Source organism: Phaenicophaeus curvirostris, chromosome 12 (assembly GCF_032191515.1).
Source record: "Phaenicophaeus curvirostris isolate KB17595 chromosome 12, BPBGC_Pcur_1.0, whole genome shotgun sequence".
NCBI classification, from domain to species: domain Eukaryota; kingdom Metazoa; phylum Chordata; class Aves; order Cuculiformes; family Cuculidae; genus Phaenicophaeus; species Phaenicophaeus curvirostris.
The window spans coordinates 22,791,289-22,811,948 of NC_091403.1; the positions used below are offsets into that span (position 1 = coordinate 22,791,289).

The window sequence follows — 20,660 nt, forward strand, 5'->3', positions numbered from 1 at the left end:
TGCATTTTTCACTTTGTCTGCAACTGCCATGCTGTATTGTGTGTTCCCTGGCCAGCTTGTTGTGATATGATGTTTGTAGCTTTTGGTTTTGTTCTTTGACAGATACATTGATGATTTGATGAAGCTGAAAGCTCAGACACGTGCAGAAGGGAATGAATTTATCACGTGGAATGATATCCAGTCGTGCGTTGATCGTGTGAATATAGTTGTGCATGAAGAACATGAAAGTAAGCTTTTCTGCTCGATTTATGCTAGACTGATCATAGTTCATAAGGACCGCTAAAATTAAGTGCATGTCAATTATTAATTGGGGTTATTAATTGACTTGTAGTTGTATCATACGCTAGATAACTAGGAAGATCTTCATTATGAGCAAGACTTGGTGGTCTGTAATTTAAAAGCCTTGAGTAGAGCTGTTGTTGGAGAGGTCGGGCAATCAGGAGCGTTTGTGGTAGTATTACCAAACAGGTTAGTAATCTTTCTGATGCAAATTTCATCCCTTTCTGGATAACAAGATGCATTGTCTGCCATCAGTGGACAGATAGGAGTAGTCTAGAATAGTTCCTAATTTTGCTTCAATGCCTCAAATTTAACTAAAACTAGCATTGCCAAAATCATTTGAGTTAATTGTAGCCCAATCTTAGAGGACTCCATCCTCCTTCCTAACTTGCTGCATTCAGTAGAAGTTACTTTTCTTCAGGTCTTGTTCTCTCTTGGCTGCAATCTCTGTCTTCAGGTTTTTCTCTTCTCCCTTTTTTCCCTTCCTTTGAATATGCTTTGGCCTTTCTACCCTTTCAGTATTAACTGGAAGGTCCACAGACTCGGTCCAAGATCCTTTGGCTCTTTATCTGCAGGTAATCTGGTCTGAAAATGCAAGAGAAGCTACCCTTCTTTGTGCTTACAAGTCTTGGATGTAATGGTCTGTCAGATGCATTTCTAGAGCAGATGAGGAGATTGAATGAACAACAGAGATGAGTTTATTTCGAGGTCTTATTCTCAGTCCCTCAGCTCCTGGCTGTTACATCCAAATTACAACTTCCTTAAAGATCAGTAGTGCAAATATTGCATGAAAGAAATAACCTTTTGCAGTTACTTTGGTTCAGGGATAAATCAGCAGAGATGCCCATGAAAGTTTTTTCTGAAATGCTGTCTGTTCGACAGTGACTTACTCAAATGGGTTTGCTTACAACGCGATACAGACTTCTTTTTTCAAAGAACACTTAATTATCTCATCGGTTTGACATTCAAGTTCTGAGTTCTAGATGTTGGGATCCAAATCTCAGATTAGAGTTGAAATGGAGGGTGGCGATCTTTTAAGAGGTTAATTGCTTTGCTCACACTTCTGTCAGGCAATGAGAAGCTCTTGTTTTCTGCTTTAACACTGTGTATGTCAACGAGTTATTAAAATTGGTATGACTGATTGGTATTTGGAATGACTGATAACTGACCTCCTGACCAGTAGAAGAAGAATAGACTTGTACAGCTGTTTGCTTTTAATATGAAATATTAAAACTGCAAAAAAAATCCCTGGTTGGAAAATATGCAAAAAACGCTAGAATTTATAAGTGTGTGCGGCAGCTGCAAGTACCAAAACGTAAGTATTAATGAAGGAATGAATTCCTGATGCAAGTTGAGAAATGTGAATAGGTGTTAACCTGACTTTTGTGCTGTTTCTAGTTCCATTTTTTTAATTATTTCTATTTTCAGTAGTGCTTATGTTAATATGTGTCTTTCAGCAGTGACGAAAGACTAGAATTGAGCATGATGATGAATACTTCACGAAAGAGATAATTGGAGCAATTCTCCTTTCTCTAAGGCAGTAGTATTTGACTTAAAATCAAGAGTGGTGATAGACGAGTCCTTGAAAATAGCACAGTTAAGCAAATTTATTCTTGGGTAGATAATTGTGAGGTTCTGTATCAGTTTCATTAAAGGACTATAATTTTTGGCTATGACCAGTATGGAAAACCTCTCACATATGCAAGTAGCGTGACATTAACTTTCAAGCCATCTGTGTAATATCTTAAAGCCTTGCATCCTAAGAGGGGAGTGATTGTCAGAAGTGTGGGGGTGGTGGTAAGGCTCATATTGTACACTGAGGCAAACGGGTGTCTTCTGCCACTTCTGGTTGTGTAGTTGGTGGGTTATGTTTCAGCTTGAGAAGACTTCAGAGAGGGTTAAATTTTAATTTAAGAGCTTGCTGTCGTGATTAACTCATTTCCTGATCTCCAAATAGCTACTGGGTTTCCTGTCTGGGTCACATGAGCAGATCAGCCGTGGAAACACAGCCTCTTACCGGTGCATGAACAAACAGCGATGCTGGTATCCTAGTGTCTTTTCTGTGTAAGAGGTCACAGCAGAAGGCTAAAAGTTTGTGTAATCTCAATACTCTTTTTCTTATAACATTCCTTACCCTGTAAAAAAAAAAAAAAGGTGTAATGAATCCTGTAATGAGATAAGAAGCTGTTTTGATGTGGAATTTCTTAATTCTTTGATCTGCATGATAAATGCCCTTTATGCAAGGTCACTTTTTATCTTCTGTCTATGAATAAGTTAAACAAGTCCAAGAAGGCCCTTGAGGCATATGAGCATGTATTTTTTGTTTCCACTATCATTGCAAATAGCTTCAAATGAAAAAAAATGTTTTCTAGTGAGGAGATGCAACATATTGCTGTTCCATGGAGTAGTCCTGTCCTGCCCATGTTAGTGAACTAGTCGTAGAGAACATCTACTTAACATTCTGTTCCCTTTCCTGAGTAGAACAGTTATCATATCTGCTCTTTGACAGAAACCATGTCATCATTTTAGTGGTCCTGGTTCTTGCAGTGTCTTCAACATATATTTTTCCCTAATCTCTACTGCATTCAAATACCTCTTCCTTTGATGTTTGTTTTTTCACATAAACATCTGTTTTGTGATTCACTTTCCTACGTAGAAGGCAAAGATACCAACTTTGGATATATTAACTAAAGATGTAGATCCCCACACTGAGCTCCTTTCTTTCTTTTGTTCAGGATATCTTTGTTCTGCACTCATCAAACAGTGATTTGAATTGATCCTTCTTCAGGCAGGGAATTGAATCAGGTGACCTCTAGGATCTGTCTCAACCTAACTTAACCTCCAGTCCCGTTCAATATCTTTATCAATGACCTGGATGAGGGGATCGAGTGCATCCTAATTCACGGACAGCACTGAACTGGGAGAAAATGTCGATCTGCTGGAGGGTAGGGAGGCTCTACAGAGGGGATCTGAACAGGCTGGATCAATGGGCTGAGGCCAATGAGACGAGGTTTAACAAGGCCAAGCGCAAAGTCCTGCTCTCAGGGCACAACAACTCTGTGCAGCGCTCCAGGCTTGGGGAAGAGTGGCTGGAAAGCTGCCTGGCAGAGAAGGACCTGGGGGTGTTGGTCAACAGCAGACTGAATATGAGCCAACAGTGTGCCCAGGTGGCCAAGAAAGCCAATAGCATCTTGGCTTGTATCAGAAACAGCGTGACCAGCAGGACCAGGGAAGTGATTCTCCCCCTGTACTCAGCGCTGATGAGGCTGCGTCTCAAATCTTCAGTTCTGGGCCTCTCAGTACCAGGAAGACATTGAGGTCCTGGAGCATGTACAGAGAAGAGCAGTGAAGCTGATGAAGGGGCTGGAGAGCAAGTCTTACGAGGAGCGACTGAGGGAGCCGGGGTTGTTTAGCCTGGAGAAGAGGAGGCTGAGGGGAGACCTTATTGCTCTCTACAACTATGTCAAAGGAGGTTGCAGAGGGCTGGGTGTTGGTCTCTTCTCCCAAGTGGTGGGTGATAGGACGAGAGTGAATGGCCTCAAGCTGCACCAGGGGACGTTTAGATTGGCCATTAGAGAAAATTTTTTCCCAAAAAGGGTTCTCAGGCACTGGCAGAGGCTGCCCAGGGAGGTGGTTGAGTCACCATCCCTGGAGATGTTTAAAGGCTGGTAGTGGAGATGCTTGGGGACATGATTTAGTAGCAGATAGGTGCAGTTGAAGTTGATGATCTCCAAGGTCTTTTCCAACCTAATGACTCTATGGTTCTATGATTTTGTGATATGCAGGAGATGGCTGCTGTGGATGGGACATGTGTGATGTAGGCTTTAGTGGCTTTTCACTAACTATAAGTTGTTATTTTTGTTTATTTAGGTGAATGGTATATTTTACTGTATCGAATAGCATTCACATTTCTGATAATACAGCTAGTACTACATACGTTTAATGAAAGAGTTTTCTAAAATATGAAATTACCTTATTTTTAAATGGTATTCAAAGCAGGTCTTTAGCTTTAAATGAAGTCTTCTTTTCAGAGGAGCAGGAACCTCAGGAAGTTCTAACCTATGAACTCTGGCCATTTGGGCTCTGATAATTCTCCTCTAGTGGCTCTGATCTGGATGTCTGAGGACTCAGTTCTGGCCTTGTGTGTGGTGTCCCCGAGTGATGATTTTTTCCAATTGTAGTGCCCAGGCATTATGATTACTTCAAGGTAGAGAAATAGTCTTGCTTTCTTTGCTAGTAAATAATGTTTTCTTTTAAAGATGCAATTCTCGGCCAGTATCTGGTTTAGTAAGGACTAACTGCACTGGTCTTCCGAAGTAATGTTTATGATTATTGTTGATCAAAACTGGAACTTAATATTTCTCCTGCATCTTCCTCCCTAGGGATTTTGGCAATCGGTCTTATCAATGAAGCTTTGGATGAAGGGGACTCCAAAAAGACTATTCAAGCCTTACAGATTCCTGCAGCAAAATTGGAGGGTGTATCCCCAAAGGTAGCGCAGCATTACCAGGATACACTACTTCGAGCCAAGAGAGAGAAAGCACAGGTGAGTGCAATTATATGCACATCTCAAAAAAACTTTATATCTGTGTAACGGGCTTATTGCTGGTCCTGAAAGCCAGGAATCAAAACTAGAAGTGGAGAGCTGGGCAATCTGCTGCCACCAGCTGATCGCTCAGTCACTTTGGATCTCTACTCGAGAAAGAGATTTGCAGCCAGAATGAATCTTCATGAACTACAGAGATGTGTGTAAGCATATTAACTGCATGAGATGGCTTGCTGCAACTAATCCTGGGTCCAGAATGAGATATGTAACTTGTTTGCAGAGAAATAAGATGCCTCATGTTTTTCGCAAGGACATCGTGTTCATTCTAGGAGTTCTGATCTTCTAAATGTGAATTTCCTGCAAGCTTAAGTATTTTTTTAGTGGCCTTTACTAAACGTAGCCATAGGCATAGTTATATATGGCAAAAAGCTTCTGAAAGTGGAGGAATGTTGTTTTGGTTTTTTAAATAAAGGTAAACCTGTGGGATGGCAATAGCTGAAAACTATATACGTTTCTGATTAAAACAGTTTAGTGGCTTCCCCAATTGCCCTGACAGGGTTAATGTTCTTCAGGAACCCGTTTTGTGCTGAAGCATTTCCTCTGACTCAGAATGAAATAATGAACTCTTTTTAGTGTGTGCCTGAGCTTGTGCCAGGCCATGCTGGTAACTTCTCAGCTGGTGTGGAATTGCCTTATTTAGGCATATGTTCAGTTTAGGGCTTCAACCTGCAGTACAGAAATAGCTTCATAAATTCAAAGATTGTATTATAAAGTAGCATTGTGGGGAAGATAGTCACTATCCGAAGTGGTCCTAACTTGTGATTTCTGAACTGTGGGACTGGGAGGGGCTGTAGTTCACCACGAGGTGTTGTTGAGCATCTTATGTGAGCAGGGAACACTGTATGATGCGCCCTTCTGAAGTGATGAGTAGAGAGAGGGAAAACCAGTAGGCCCTGTAGTGAGCTACACTGTGTGTACCTCCTGGAAAGCCTGCCACAGTAAAAAAGCACAGGATGGTTTTGGTAGTCTTTGAGTGGAACGCTGCTGGTGGGGCTTACAGCAGAGGAAGTTGTGATTGTTCTCCCCCCGTCCCTGGACAGTTTTGTTGGTGATGGTGCGCTTTGCTATGGGACTATCTAGGCTTTTGGATGAAATCTGCCTGTAAAAGACATGTTAAGTCTCTTGAATGACATATTGTTAAGCATGTCACCTTCAGACCAGCTGTAACAGTGGGAAAAAATGCGGAGGGCGTGCAAGGAAGTGTTCGTTTTCAGTCCAGCCCTAAAATTCTTGAACACTGGAAATAGAGGCTTTTTTGTGCAGTGTGATTATTATTCCATACATACCAGAAGTGAATGTTTCCTTTGTCCTGTTTGTAGTTTGGGAGTTGTCAGAGGGAAGGCAGTTGTATGTTTGCATTTCTTTCAGTAGTTACCTACAGGAAGCAACAGTGGGTGGGGAGAAGCCGTGCTTGGCATCTGCTGGATCATTGTTTGTTATGTATGTTTTGGGGCTTGCTAAATGCTTGTCTCTTTCCTTTTCTCAAGTTCCTATGTGTAACATTAGTTTATTGGATTTCTTCACATCACAGCCATCTGTGGGATCATTGCTCTTTGAGCAATCTGTTAGAACAGAGACTTAAAACGTGGCTTTGACTGCCGTGCATGTACACCGGCCACAGTATGTACTGTGCTTCTTGCTTTGCTTTTATAGTTTGTACAGGCTTGTGAGCTTTTGTGTGCTGGGATAAGAACCACCTCATGTGGCATTAGTGACCCAAGAGTGTTTAGCTTCTGTGCACGCATGTGCATTGGCAACTTTTTATTCCAAGAATTCTTTGTAGCTGTGTTCTGTTGAAGGACTACTAACTTGTGTTCCTGCAGAGTCATGTCCTTTTAGCAAGTACGGCTTTAGGACTGACCAAGTCCTTGGCTTCGTGTTCTCTTTGCTTTTTGGAGTGATTCCCATTGACAGAATTTCTTTTTCATTCTGTTTCCTGAAAGGAGACTAGGAGGAGGTATTGTGTCTGGAAATGTTGTCGGAGTCTCTGCTAGTAACAAATGTATATGATGTTTTTGTCTTGGAGTCACTTAAAAAGTCACTAAATGCTTCTTATTCCCCCTGATACAGAAAACTACTCTTTTGCCTGTTGTTGAATATGGGTTATTTTACTGTGCAAGAATAGTGCTACTTTTCTCCTCATGCTGTGCATATTTTTCTTATTATGTTCTCTTCAGGACACACAGGATGAAACAGCTGTACTTTGGCTGGATGAAATTCAGGATGGGATTCAAAGGGCAAATAAGGACACAGAGGAATCCCAAAGATGTAAGTATTGTCACACAGTATTGCTATTATTCCCCATCGTCAAACAAATACTGGGAGTTAGAAATGCCATGTAAATGTGGTAAAGGAAATCAAACGTGCTTCTGATGTAGTAATTTTTCTTTGGAGAGTGAATTTCTTCAAATGTTATATTTGTCATCTTTTCCAGTTTTGCATGTGACCATGTTACCTCATTGGGTAAATCTCTACCAGATTTTGTCATATGCAGCTAGTTCTGTGTGTGTGTTGATTAATTAGGTGTGAGCATGCACACAATTTAAATCGTGTTTTCCAATGTGTGTTACCTTTTGTTTGTGCAGCGTACTGTTGTCTTGTCTCGATTCTATTATTTCAGGATTTCCTCACATCTTTTTCAAACACAGGCAGTAATGCACCTCAGTGATGTCCACCTTTGCTCCTTAGCATGGTTTGCAGGTGGACTGGTCCACCGGTCTCTACATCCCAGCCTTTATAATCATGCCTTTTTCTGTCTCCAGAAACAATAAGTGATTACTACTCTTTGCTTAACTTGTTTCAGTCTTGGTGATGGTGTTTTTTTCAGTTCCTGATGGAAGCTTTCTCTTTAACAAAACATGACGGTGTTCAAAGTCCTCTCTTGTATTCTAATCATTTTTGCTTCAGAGAGCTTGTTTCTACACATTTTTAAAATATGATATTGTTCTGTTTGCATTTAATATAAATCTCTAATTTTCCATTACATTCAACATTTGCACCTCTCTGCTTGTTTTGTGTGATTTGTACAGTATTAGTAAACTGATTGTTTCCTCTCATTATAGTCACCTTGTATTTTTCTTTGTTCCAGTTCTTCCATCTCTGGTGTGCTGATAAAACTTGTGATTTGATGTACGGCTGATACTTAAAGTTATTCAAAGATGCATGATTTTGCTTTGAGTAGGCAACCGTACTGGAAACTAGAAAAAATGAATCCAAGTCTGAAATCTCTGTGGTGCCTTCTGAAACAGGTTGTCCAAAGGCACTGTGGAATCTCTGTCCTTTGAGATTTTCCAGTCTCGGTCAGACAAGGGCATGAGTGAGTAGTCCCAGCCTTGAGAGTGGGATTGGACTGGATTGCCCACCAAAATGAGTTCTTGATGAATCTCTATTAGATATGTAGAATCTCTGGCATGGTTGATTCCTCTCATCCTCGCTTTGGAGCAGAAATGAGCTTGCTTTCATATCTGGGCCTTATCCATCCTTATTCTTTATTTGTAGGTATTTTAGAAGAGGTAAGAATCAACAGGCTCACAAAAAGCTTTCTAATGAAGACACAATGAGTTTGTCCAACTCATTTGGCCTAGTTCAGTTGTTTTTTAACGTCATTATTTGTTAGTAAATTCCCCCGTCAAATGCTTTTGAAAAAGGGGGGGGGTTGTCAGGTGTGGGTATTAGGGCAGAGCTTTACCTGTCCATCTTATTGTTTGTTCCCAGTAGTACTAGTGCAATTTTTTCACCATTTTCCCACCCACCAAGCACCTTGGAAAGGCAATACCTTGAGTGTCATGCCAAGGAACGTTTGGTCAAGGACAGGATTGAAGTATGTGTCCTTAAGCCCGAGTGAAATCTTCAGCTTATCCTTATCTACACATGTATGAACAGATGTTTTTTGCAGTCTAACCTAGTGCTGGAAATTACTGCATTTCCCGTTTGCTGTGTCAGTGCTGTTTCTGTGTTCTGTGAATACGTCTGTGCTGGAGCTGCAGTTCAGAAGTAGCCCTGGAATGGCGTGGTGTTTTTCTCTTCCTCTGCCCTCAGTCCTTCTCCAGTCACTTTTTTGACTTTCTTACGAACTGCTCCATGCTGTTTTCACCAGGAATAGGTGGTACTAGTTGTTGAAAGGGCCCCTTTTGAGTTGTTTCTGACGCTGTCAGAAGAAACTGCCTTGACTAAAATCAGTGTCAGAGTAGAGCTAAAACTTTGTGTGGTGTTGAGAAATATTGGTGGGAAATCAGCGCTGTACTGGGATTTGGGGCACACAAATCGTGTGCTGTCAGGCGCCGTGTTATGTATGTTTGGACAGTCTGTTTTTTATGTTTTGGTTTTATATGCAGTTATTCGTGTGTATACACACCCGCCTCCCCCCACCCCTGAGCTCTAAGTGTTTGTGTGTGTTGCTGTGTTCTGTTTTGTCATTCTGTGTTTGCTGTTGGTCACTGAGCCTCTGAATGCCAAGGTAACCTACTTCCTTGTGTTCTCAAAGTCTCTTTAGGAATTCTGGCCGTTAATGAAGCAGTGGACTATGGTGATGTTAGCCAGACCCTCAGTGCCTTGCGTTCACCGGATGTTGGGCTATATGGAGTTACTCCAGAGTGCGCCGAGACGTATCAGCGAGAGCTGTCTGAAGTCAAGAGAAGGAAAATGGCAGCAGGTGAGCCTCAAGCAGCTAGCTGTTGGTGAAATGAATTCAAGACAATTGCATGTAGAATTGGAACCAGCAGTAGAAGAGTCTCTGGGGAGAAGTTTTGTGTTTAAAGTGGCAATTGGGGCTGCTTTTTTTTTTAAAAAAAAAGTGAATAGTAGCATGTTCCCCACTTGCAGTGTTTAAGTAGTTCTCATATGAGTTCATTAGGGAATCGGAATTGTTCCCTCTCTTGCTTGGAGCAAGGATCATCTGCATTTTGTGGATTTCTTAGTTGTAATGTTTCTACGTGGGAAAGACAAGACGCGTGTCTTGAGACTTACACTGTGGTTTCTGCTCTTAGGGGGCAATGGCAGTGAATGGGTGAAACACTGGGTGAGAGGAGGCTATCATTATTATCACAACGTGCGGACCAAAGAGGGAGGATGGGATGAACCGGCAGGATTTGTGCAAAATGACACGCAGCTGTCACGAGAGGAGATACAGGTAGGGTAGATAACACATGCCCTTTCTTTGAAAAGTTGACATTCCTTTCACTCCCATCCTTAATGCAACTCTGAAAGAATGCTTCAATGTCAAAGACATGTCAACGGGCTTAGTAACTCATGTTTTTTTATCAGATTGTGTGTGTCAAAACCCCTTTTCCCATTTCAGAAAAAATTGTCATTTTGGTAAAAGGGTGTTGGACTGTGGTGGTGCTGTTTATTGAAAGGCGACTTGGAAGCTTCTTTTGAGCGCCGTACAGAAAGCTGACGTAACACCCTGTCTTTTGTATCTCTGTTCTCTTTATCTGGCTCTTCTTCCTACCATAATATCAATCCAGAGCACCATATCTGGAGTCACTGCAGCGTACAACCGAGAGCAGCTGTGGCTGGCCAATGAGGGCCTGATTACAAAACTGCAGGCTTGCTGTCGAGGATACCTTGTTCGCCAGGAATTCAACTCAAGAATGAATTTTTTGAAGAAACAAGTACCAGCAATCACCTGTATTCAGGTAATATCCTTCAATTATGTTTGAAACTTGTACTCTGCAATTGTTTTCTATATACAAACTTACTGGCAGTTTTTGTTCAATTCAGACAGTTTTGGGACACTGAGAGTATTTTCCTCTCATATTGCAAATTATCTAAAGGGATTTCTTTCTGCCAAAGATTTATGGTATATTATTTACTTTTTAATGTCATGTTTAATCAATAAAGTCATTTGAGGCAGAATTGGAGAAAAACACTTATTTGAGAAAGCTTTAACTATCATTTTTTTGTCAGATTCAGTGTTTTCTGAACGGGGCAATATAAAATGTGTCATATGATGTCATTATGGTGATAATACCACGTGGTGAATTACTACAATGATTCCTCATGAATTGAATAGAAACAAAACGGTTTTCAGTATCCCTGAGTAAGAGTCGTCCTCTCTTCGGATTTGTCCCAGGGATTTGGAGGACTGAGGACCTGGAAGAGATGCTGGGGTAATTTGGCGTGAAATTGGGTCCATTTACAGGAAAACAACGAACAAATCTTTCTCTGGTGTTGTAACTGAAACGTGTGCAAAAGAAATAGATGCTTTGCACTCTATTACTGCTTTATTATTTGAACAGCGTCTTTCTGTTTGTTTCTGCTTAAGCAGCATGTGCTCTTCATGTATTAGGTTGGTGCAAAAATAATTGCCATTTTAAACCATCAACTTTAAACTGATACGTCTCAGCTTAGAATAAAACCTGTTAATCCAAACAAAAACCATTAGAATCTGTGTCCAGAGGAATCAAGTTTGTTTATGCTGGTAGCATAGAATTCTGGAGTCCTGGAACTAATGAGTTCTTCAAAGTCGTTTTGAGCTGCCTTCTCTTGCAGGAAGTTGTCAAAATGCTTGAAGATGTGATGATCAGTGGGAAAGAGGGCTGGGGAGGGAGCTGAGTGACTGAGAGTTTGGTAGCTCTGTTCGTGCAGCTTCTGCAGAACCATTTGCAAGAGATGTGGGCGGGTGCTGTTACAGAGAAGAGCAGGTCCTTTTTGATTGACCAGTACGGGATATAAACACTGCCGTCCTGGGTGGATTTTGTTGATTTCCTGGCAATGCTTCTCTGCTGTGATGGCTTCACCAGCAGTCAAGAAGTTGTAGTGGGTGATTCCATTTGCTGACCCCCAAACAGTGGCCATAACCATCTCTTGATGAGGCTTTGGTTTGGGGAAGTGGTTTGGTGCTTCACCATGGTCCAGACACTCTGCAGAATGCCATCAGTTTTCATACAGAATCTGGGGGTTTTTTTGTCCCATGTCACAATGCAGTCAAAAAATGGATCAGTTTTGTCACACAGAAATGGCATAAAGCAGACTTCTTAGTGTTGACTTTTTTTTTTTTTTTTAATTTTCATTTAGCTCGTGCTGCACCCATTTGTGGAGCTGTTAGTGTGCATGTCCAACAGCTGTTGACTGGTCAACATTGACTTCTTCTGCAGTCTCTTGAGTTGTTTTGCCTGGGTCTGTTTTGAGCCTGGCCTTCAGCTGGATGTTTTCTGTTGCAGAAGTATGCTCAGCTTCAAGGCTTTTCTTTGTTATGAAATTTTAAGGAGCACTGTCAAGCTGTATGTTTGCTGACAGTCCCTGGCAAATGCTTGGATGACGTTGCTGGTAGTTTCCACTGCTTTATGTCTGTTTTTGATCTTGTACAACAGAATTGCTTGAATTTACTTTTTTCCCATCTTTAATCTGACAGCATATAAATAGAGACTAAACAGTGAAAACAAATCCTTAGCATAAATAACTAGAGAGAATTTTGCACTTTAAAATGGTATAGTACATGGACAGAGCTAAATGAAGGTTTAATCCAAAATAAGCATCACAGTTTACAATGACAAAAATGGCAGTTATTTTTGCAACAACCTAATGTATTTGAAAAAACTGCACAACAAAACACTCAAATCACTCCCAGCTCATTTAAATAAAACTCCGTTTAAATGTAGTCCAACCTTCTGCTGAACTTCTGTTCCAAGTATCAGTAGCAGTGAGTCTGCACTGAGGGCTGATAGTGTTACATCACTGTTCTTGCCAGCAGCAGCATCTGATGCGTGATGCTCATGTAGAAGAGTTTCTGTTAGCTTGACTGTTTAGCTGGATCCTTGATACCTAGCTGTGCTTCAGAGGGCTCAGACTCTTCATTGGGTAATTTCAGGTATCTCAGGATTACAGTTGGTGAAATAGTTAATGCTTTGCAAAGTGTATCTCTTGATGAGATAAGCATGTTTCCCTCATTTTACATAGCCAAAAGGGAAGTTAGCAACTGAGGAGCAGAAAGAAGCTCAGATTTGTAATTACTTCTCGTTAATTAGAAAAGTAAAGTCAGTGCACCTGTTTTCTGCTTTCAGTCCCAGTGGCGTGGCTACAAGCAGAGGAAGGCATATCAAATCCGTTTGGATTACCTGCGAGCACAAAAGGACCAAGTAGTGAAGGTAGTGAAGGCTTCTGCTGACTTTTTTTGCAAACCTGTTGGGTAGTGGGCTCTGTAGGACGAGTTTCTGTCTGAGTGTCTTGGTTACGCTTCTCTAGATTCAGTCGATGACCAGGATGTATCAAGCCAGAAGACGTTACAGAGATCGTCTGCAGTATTTCAGAAACCACGTAAGATGCTATCTCGTTAAATTAATTAAGTAGCTGACTTTCGTACTCCTTCCAGAATGAAGCCAAGCATTCATTTTTTTTTAATCCTAGATAAATGATGTTATAAAAATTCAAGCCTTCATCCGAGCAAATAAAGCACGAGAAGACTACAAAACCCTCAGTAAGTATTGCCAAGAGGTTAAAACTAATGTGCCTGCCATCTCTATTTGCAAGGGTTGTTGCTAGTGTGATCTACAAACATCAAGGCAGTTTTGAAGAGCGATTGGGATGAAGTTGGTAGGGCAGTGCAGAGTAGATTGTTCTTGAGGCTGAAAGAAGACTCGATTCCTGCTGTTGCTTTTGCTACAAAAACCAGAACTGTAGCTTTGCAGTTACCTTTGGCAGTGTGGACAATCCTAGGCTGATACTGACTTTGTTCTTTACTGGTTGTTTCTCTCATGAGTTATTCAAAACGAGAAATAAAAAATGTCAGAAGCTGTTCAGACATGTTGGTGCTAATTTTATTCTGACTGCTCCTTGATGTGCTGTTTAAACATAGATAAAGTATATATTTACTTCTGCTTCCTGTCCCCTGATGTTTTCTTGCCTATTTGTAGTTAACGCTGAAAACCCACCTATGGCTGTGGTTCGGAAATTTGTCCACTTGCTCGATCAGAGTGACCAAGATTTTCAGGAGGAACTTGAGCTAATGAAACTGCGTGAGGAAGTTGTAACCTTGATCCGATCCAATCAGCAACTGGAAAATGACCTCAATCTCATGGACATCAAAATTGGGCTGCTAGTGAAAAACAAAATTACATTACAGGTAGGAAGTGTGCTGGTGGGTGACTGACTACAGATTGAACTGAGCCCAGTGGTAGTTAGCATGGAAGGCTCCTAGCCCTAGACACAGGTTGCTCAGGCCCAGCAGTGAACGTTGCCCCAGACCTGCAGATTATATTCCCAATATGTTCTTACTTCATTCCGTGAAAGAAGGCTGTAGGAGGAGAAGAAACAAGACCTGAAGCTAAGAAAGACAAACACTAGGCTATTTTGACCTAATGAATGCAACGAATTGTATTTTTAGAGGCGTTGAGAACTCTGTTGTGTTGTTCCTTTGTGGTTAAACAAGTGACATGCCACAGGCTTGCAGCAAAGGGAGTGATTTCAGAGGGAGGAGACATGCTCTTGCCTCTTGGTGTTTGTTGATTAAAGGTTTTCACAGGCCCACTCCAGCCTCTCCAGCTCCCTCTGGATGACATCCTATCCTTACAGTGTGGCAACAACACCACTCAGCTTGGTGTCATCTGCAAACTTGCTGAGGGTGCACGCAGTCTCGCTGTCAATATCATTGATGGACCAGTGCTGTTTAATGTCTTCCAGTATGGACACTTGGGGGACACACCACTTGTCATGGATATCCATCTGGACTTTGAGCCATTGACCACTACTCTCTGAATATGCCCCTCCAACCAGTTTCTTATCCACTGAGCAGTCCACCCATCAAATCCCTGTCTCCCCAATTTAGAGAGAAGGGTGTTCTGGGGGACTGTGTCAAAGGCTTTACAGAAGTCTAAGTGGATCATATCTGTTGGTTTACCTGTGTCTACTGCTGCGGTTACCCCATCATAGAAAGCTGCCAGGTTGGTCATACAGGATTGCCTTCTAGGGTTTTGGACAAATAAATGGAGTTGATGACAAAGCAGAACATGTACTTCCAGTCAGAGAGGTTTCTGCTGTAGCAAATAATAGTTCACTTTAATGGCCCCAGGCATACATTGGCCCTGTCTTCTCACGTACAAGAGAAGGAGAATCTCAGGCACAACTGTTCTCCAAAATTGCCTGTTAAGAAATACTGAGAGGGGAATCTGTCCTTATCCTTTCCAGGATGTTGTTTCTCATAGCAAAAAACTTACCAAGAAGAACAAGGAACAGCTCTCTGACATGATGATGCTGAACAAACAAAGGGGAGGTTTGAAAGCTTTGAGCAAAGAAAAGAGGGAAAAGCTGGAAGCCTATCAGCATTTATTCTACTTACTTCAGGTAAGCGGCATCTGACGTTGGTCAGTAATGTCTTGTCAGAGACTTACATGTCTTGGCAGTCTTTGCTTCTGCACTGTAGTCTTGAGCCACCATAGTTCTTGGCAGTGCTGGCCCGTATGGGTGTGCACGCTAAGTAATTTTTGTTGGTTTTGTAGACTAACCCAACCTACTTGGCCAAGCTGATTTTTCAGATGCCTCAGAACAAATCCACAAAGTTCATGGATTCCGTCATCTTCACACTCTATAACTATGCATCTAATCAAAGAGAGGAATACCTATTGTTGCGGCTTTTCCAAACGGCACTGCAGGAAGAGATCAAGTATGTGGTAGCGTACAGCACATTCTTGCTGGTGAATCAGTTTTGGAAATCTCTTGAATTGAGGAGTTCTCATGTTATTTCTCGTGATAATATGTGGATAATGCTAAGCTGTCCCTTCACTGTTCTCTTCCCATTTCATAGCTGTTGTTAACATAGTCTATAAAGGAACAGTCAAATACGTCCATTGAGGATGAGGGCTTTTTACTTCAGTCAGGATTTCACTGCTCGGCATGGCTGCTACTTTTAATCTGATCCTAAAATTCAGTGTAATCTCAGTTCTCCAGAGTCTGATTATAAACACCTTCAAGACGTGACAAACTCTGGTTTACAAGCCGAGGGGGAGCTAACTCTGAGCTCTCTGAATTTCCAGAAGCTGATGAGGAGGCTGAAACAGAGAGGCTTTGTTTTTCATTTCTATTTGCTGTCAGTGCTAGGGACTCTGTCTGTCCTCAGGTGTGTTTTGTTTGGTCAGTTGGGCCTTAGGAGCTCAGTGTTAGGTGACTTCACTTCTTTATAATGCAGGGCTGCACACCTTGCTGTGAAGAGGAATACACAATAAAATTCTTAAGGGACTACTCTTTGAGCATTCTTTGGATTGCTTGTTAAGCATGAAGATGGTATATGCCTTGAAACTAATAACTTCTAAGTGAGTTTTTTTTTCCCATGCTTAGAATAGTAGTAGACACTTTATTTTCTGCCACTGTATTTCACATAGCGGTATTCTAGAAGTGGGTTTTGTTGTAATTGCTTATTTTCTTATTTTAAATACTGAAAGAAACCTACTGTTCTTTTTCTTCCTTACATAAAACACATTCTGTTTCCTTTGTGTTTTTGAATTGTGTTCTGAAATAGAATGTACAGTTGGAATAGTGTTAATTGTTGTTGAGATGAATTTGGGCCAGTTGTGTTGGAATTCTAAAGCACAGGTTGTAGGTTTCTTGCTTCATCTGTCTTGAGAAGTGTTCCAGTATAGTTCTTGTACAGTGTTGCAGTTTATTGCTGCATTGAGATTTCAGAACACATCCACTATCTGTTTTGTGAGGGTGATGCTATTTTAACAGTTTGGTTTATGACAAGAAATGTATCTACAGCTGACAAAATTATATGTACCTCATATTCCAAGTAGATTCTTTCTTTTTCAGATCAAAAGTAGACCAAATACATGAAATTGTTACTGGGAATCCTACTGTTATTAAAATGGTGGTAAGTTTCAACCGTGGTGCCCGTGGTCAGAATGCCCTGAGGCAGATCCTGGCTCCTGTTGTGAAGGAAATTATTGATGACAAATCACTGAATATCAAAACCGATCCAGTGGATATTTACAAGTCTTGGGTTAACCAGATGGAGTCTCAAACTGGTGAGGCCAGGTATGGAAACTGTTGCTACCGTGTTTTTCTAAACATTGCTTAGCTGCTTTGCACTGCTTGATTAATCATTCTAAACTATCCTTGGCTGCACTGCATGATCTGGCCAATTAATACTGTCTTTTCTGTCTCCTGAAGATGGCTTTCATCTGAGAGTTTTAAAAAAACATGTTCTGGCAATGGTGCTGTGGGTGTTGAAAGGGAATCTTATTAGGAGAAAGAAGAGGAAATGGCCTCTGGTGTTTGCCTGGGTTGACTTAATAATTAGCTATGAGATACCCTCTAACCTAAAAGAAATCATGTTTAGAAAAAGTATGTGGGAAGCGGTTCTGTGTCTTATATAGCCTGTGCAAGATTTAGCAAGTCAACAAGACCTCTTTTGCTGGAGGAGAAGTGCGACATTACAGTTCTTTTTAATCCTAACATCTTTCTAATTAATATCAGCCACTGAAGACAATTAGATTGTGCTAGATGGTTTTGTGCAATTCTAGTTTTTTTTCTTCTAGTACGTGTGATTTAGTAGGTTTCTGTTGGATTCTGTTGTGTTGGGCTTTTTAAAATACTTTAAACGGAGCCAAGCAACACACCAAACCAAACCAAGCCATGCAGCTGAATGAGTTTTCCCAAAGTAATCTGCAGTCGTATATAGATTCATAGAATTGTTGCAGTTACCCCATCATAGAAAGCCACTAAGTTGGTCATACTGGATTTGCCCCTGGTGATGCCATGCTGGCTGCCATTAATCACCTCCCTGTCCTCCATGTGCTTTAGCAGAGCTTCTAGGAGGATCTGTTCCATGATCTTCCCAGGCACAGAGGTGATGCTGATAATCACGGAGGTCTTTTCCAACCTAGTGATTCTGTAAAAAAGTTAGCTTGGCCTTTCCTCACAGTGGCCATTGCAAAGGAGAGGGGAAGAAGTGAAAACAAGTTGTCTTCTAGTGCCTAAAAGGTTAATGGGCTCTTTGCAGCCAAGTGAACATAAGCTTCTTTCCATGTCAAGCTAGAAATCCTTAAAAAACGCCAGCCTGAGGAATACTCACCTTCACGTGTTTGACTTTTTTGAATAGCAAGCTGCCATATGATGTTACCCCTGAACAAGCTCTAAATCATGAAGAAGTGAGGACACGCCTGGATGCCTCAATCAGAAACATGAGGACAGTGACAGACAAATTCCTGTCTGCCATTGTGAGCTCAGTGGACAAAATCCCGTGAGTTTGGTGTACTGCGTTATTGTCCCTAAGAAGCTGTTGATGGGTTTATGCTTGCAGCACTCTTACTTGCCCATTTTCTTTCTCTTGAAGTTATGGAATGCGTTTCATTGCCAAGGTACTAAAGGACTCCCTGCATGAGAAGTTTCCTGATGCTGGTGAAGATGAGCTTCTGAAGGTGAGGATTTGAACGTGTTTGTGAGTAGTTGTCAGTTGAATTAGCTGTGGCAAGCATATCTTGTTCTTCTCCTTTGCTGGGTGTATGTGTAAGAGGACTGCATGGAAACCTATATAAAACTTCTTTATTTACTTCTGTGGATAGAATATGTTTCACACTGGGCTTTCGATTGTTAGCTCCGTAGATATCACCTGAGTTGTAATACACTGTTCAGAAGGAGGTATCCTCTTGCTTCTGCTGCTTTTCTTCTAATGTTGTGGCCATTTGGTTCGTTAGGTTTCTTGACTTGGGGTGCTCTTGCTCCTAGAAAGTAAACCTTGGTTTTGCTGGTGTGATCACAGCCAGCTGCTCCTTTCTTAAAGAGACAATGTCAAGTTAAAGTCTGTATGCAAAATTCTGGTATTCCTAATTCCCTCTCTGTAGCACTCTAGGATATTCTGACAGTGACATACACAGAGTCACTTTCCATGATGTCCGGTCAGTTTTGTATTTTGCATTTCAGTAGGTTTGGAGAATTAACAGGTTCCAAATAGAGGTACTCAGATGAGTATAACTTTGGGGTTTTCATTGATGTTTCTTTGGTTTTGTGGCTTTTGGTAACTGTGAAGCCCTTTATGTCCATGGATGTTTTGCTTGTTATTAAAGCAATGTTTAAATCTTAGAATACTTGACAATGCCTCTTTAAACTTCCCTGCCTCTGCTTCATTACAAAATAATTACCAATCTGAATGCTGTTTTCTTCTCTTTTCTAGTTCTGTGCTTTCCCATTCTGAGACATCGATTCTTTCTATGCAGGTGAATTAATTTTTTCCATCTGGAAATTTAGGTGGAAAACTGTGGTTTTCATTAGTCCTTGTGGAGACAATGTAGCTGTCCACCTGGAAGTCCAAACTGCAGTTGCATGCAATGACTACTTGCCCCTGCAAATTTTAAAGTTATTAATACAGTTTCTTTCACAGATGTATTTTGTTGTTACTGGTAGTAAACGGCTTTGACTGTTGTCATCTCACAACACAGTCTGTTGAGAGAGAGAGAGTACAGCAGAGGCTTCCATGAAACAGTTGTCAAAAACATGACTTCACTGAAAGCAATAAAGAAATTCTGGGGCCACCGAGCAATGGCTAGATTTTTTTCTCTCTGTTTTCAGCTGTTTGTTCAGACCCTGATCTCTTCCATGCATTTACGTCATATGACAAGCAGGCAAAGCCAAGATTCAGTGACCTGGCCCTCTGCAAATTTCTGTGAACCACCAGAAAATACTAGAGCATGCGGTGTGAGAACTATCACTTTACATCAGCATGTTGGGTTAATATCTTTTCATTGCCGAAATTACTTTTGGCCAAATAGCAAATACAGGTTAGAAGTGTATTTGTGAGCATATGGATAATGTGGCATACTTATTTTTGGTTCCTTGAAGTTTATTGCTGCTCACATTTGACTAGGTGTATTTGATTTTGAAGCATCAAATACAATTTGTCTCCTCTACTTCTTATTTTCTTACCTGTGGCTAAGTGTTTTCTCAGTTACTCTTGCAAACTTTTAGCTGGGGTCCATGCCTGGAAATGTTGCTGGCTTGTCAAATAATTATTCTGAAAGAGAAAAGGGCTGTAGAGAAGGAATGCAAAGTAGTTTCCTCTGTTTAGCTCCTTGATGTGCCATACTTCCTCACTTTTCTTGCTTTGTTTGAGATGGTGGATAATTCTGCATGCTTAAAACCTGCATTGCTGGGTTCCTCTATACCATGATCATTCTGCCCTTGGTTGGACTAACTCGGTTCTGTTTGATTTAAAGAATCATAGAGTAGTTAGGGTTGGAACCTTAAAGTTCGTCTAGTTCCAACCGCCCTGCCACGGGCAGGGACATCTCACTAGGTCAGGCTGCCTGAGGCCCCATCCAGCCTGGCAGCTCGAGGGATGGGGCAGCCACAACTTCCCTGGGCAACCTGTTCCAGTGTCACCATTCTCATGGTGAAGAAATTCTTCCTAATGTCTAGTCTAAATCTGCCCTTCTTGAGGTTATACCTGTTACCCCTCGTCCTATCACTACAAGCCTTTATGAATAGTCCCTCCTCAGCTTTCCTGTAGCCCCTTTCAGGTACTGGAAGGTTGCTACAAGATCTGCTTGGAGCCTTCTCTTCTCCAGGCTGAATAAGCCCAGCTCTCTCGGCCTGTCCTCATACGGGAGGTGCTCCAGCCCTCAGATCATCTTTGTAGCCTCCTCTGGACCAGTTCCAAGAGTTGAGGTTACCTGTTACCTTGAGGTAAGAAGAATATGGAACTGTTGGAACAGGTCCAGAGGAGGGCTATGAAGATGATTCTCATGATAGATTGTTTCATGCTCATATGAGTAGTCCCTTGGTAACTTGTAATACCTCCCATCCATATGTTAACGTGTTAAATCTTTTTACATAGAAATATCTACTGCTA

At 41.3% G+C, this 20,660-nt stretch overlaps 1 protein-coding gene across 1 annotated transcript in view; it reads left to right on the top strand.

Annotated features, from left to right (window-relative positions):
- The window catches only part of IQGAP1 (IQ motif containing GTPase activating protein 1), a 61,427-nt gene that overhangs the window by 25,035 nt on the left and 15,732 nt on the right, over window positions 1-20,660 (top strand). The window contains exons 14-28 of the mRNA XM_069866976.1: window positions 103-227; window positions 4,662-4,825; window positions 7,063-7,153; window positions 9,369-9,536; window positions 9,871-10,013; window positions 10,351-10,521; window positions 12,889-12,972; window positions 13,070-13,141; window positions 13,232-13,301; window positions 13,738-13,946; window positions 15,008-15,163; window positions 15,319-15,482; window positions 16,625-16,849; window positions 17,916-18,056; window positions 18,150-18,234. Of these exons, the coding sequence (XP_069723077.1) occupies window positions 103-227; window positions 4,662-4,825; window positions 7,063-7,153; window positions 9,369-9,536; window positions 9,871-10,013; window positions 10,351-10,521; window positions 12,889-12,972; window positions 13,070-13,141; window positions 13,232-13,301; window positions 13,738-13,946; window positions 15,008-15,163; window positions 15,319-15,482; window positions 16,625-16,849; window positions 17,916-18,056; window positions 18,150-18,234 (2,068 nt within the window). The remainder of the gene's footprint in view (window positions 1-102; window positions 228-4,661; window positions 4,826-7,062; window positions 7,154-9,368; window positions 9,537-9,870; window positions 10,014-10,350; window positions 10,522-12,888; window positions 12,973-13,069; window positions 13,142-13,231; window positions 13,302-13,737; window positions 13,947-15,007; window positions 15,164-15,318; window positions 15,483-16,624; window positions 16,850-17,915; window positions 18,057-18,149; window positions 18,235-20,660) is intronic.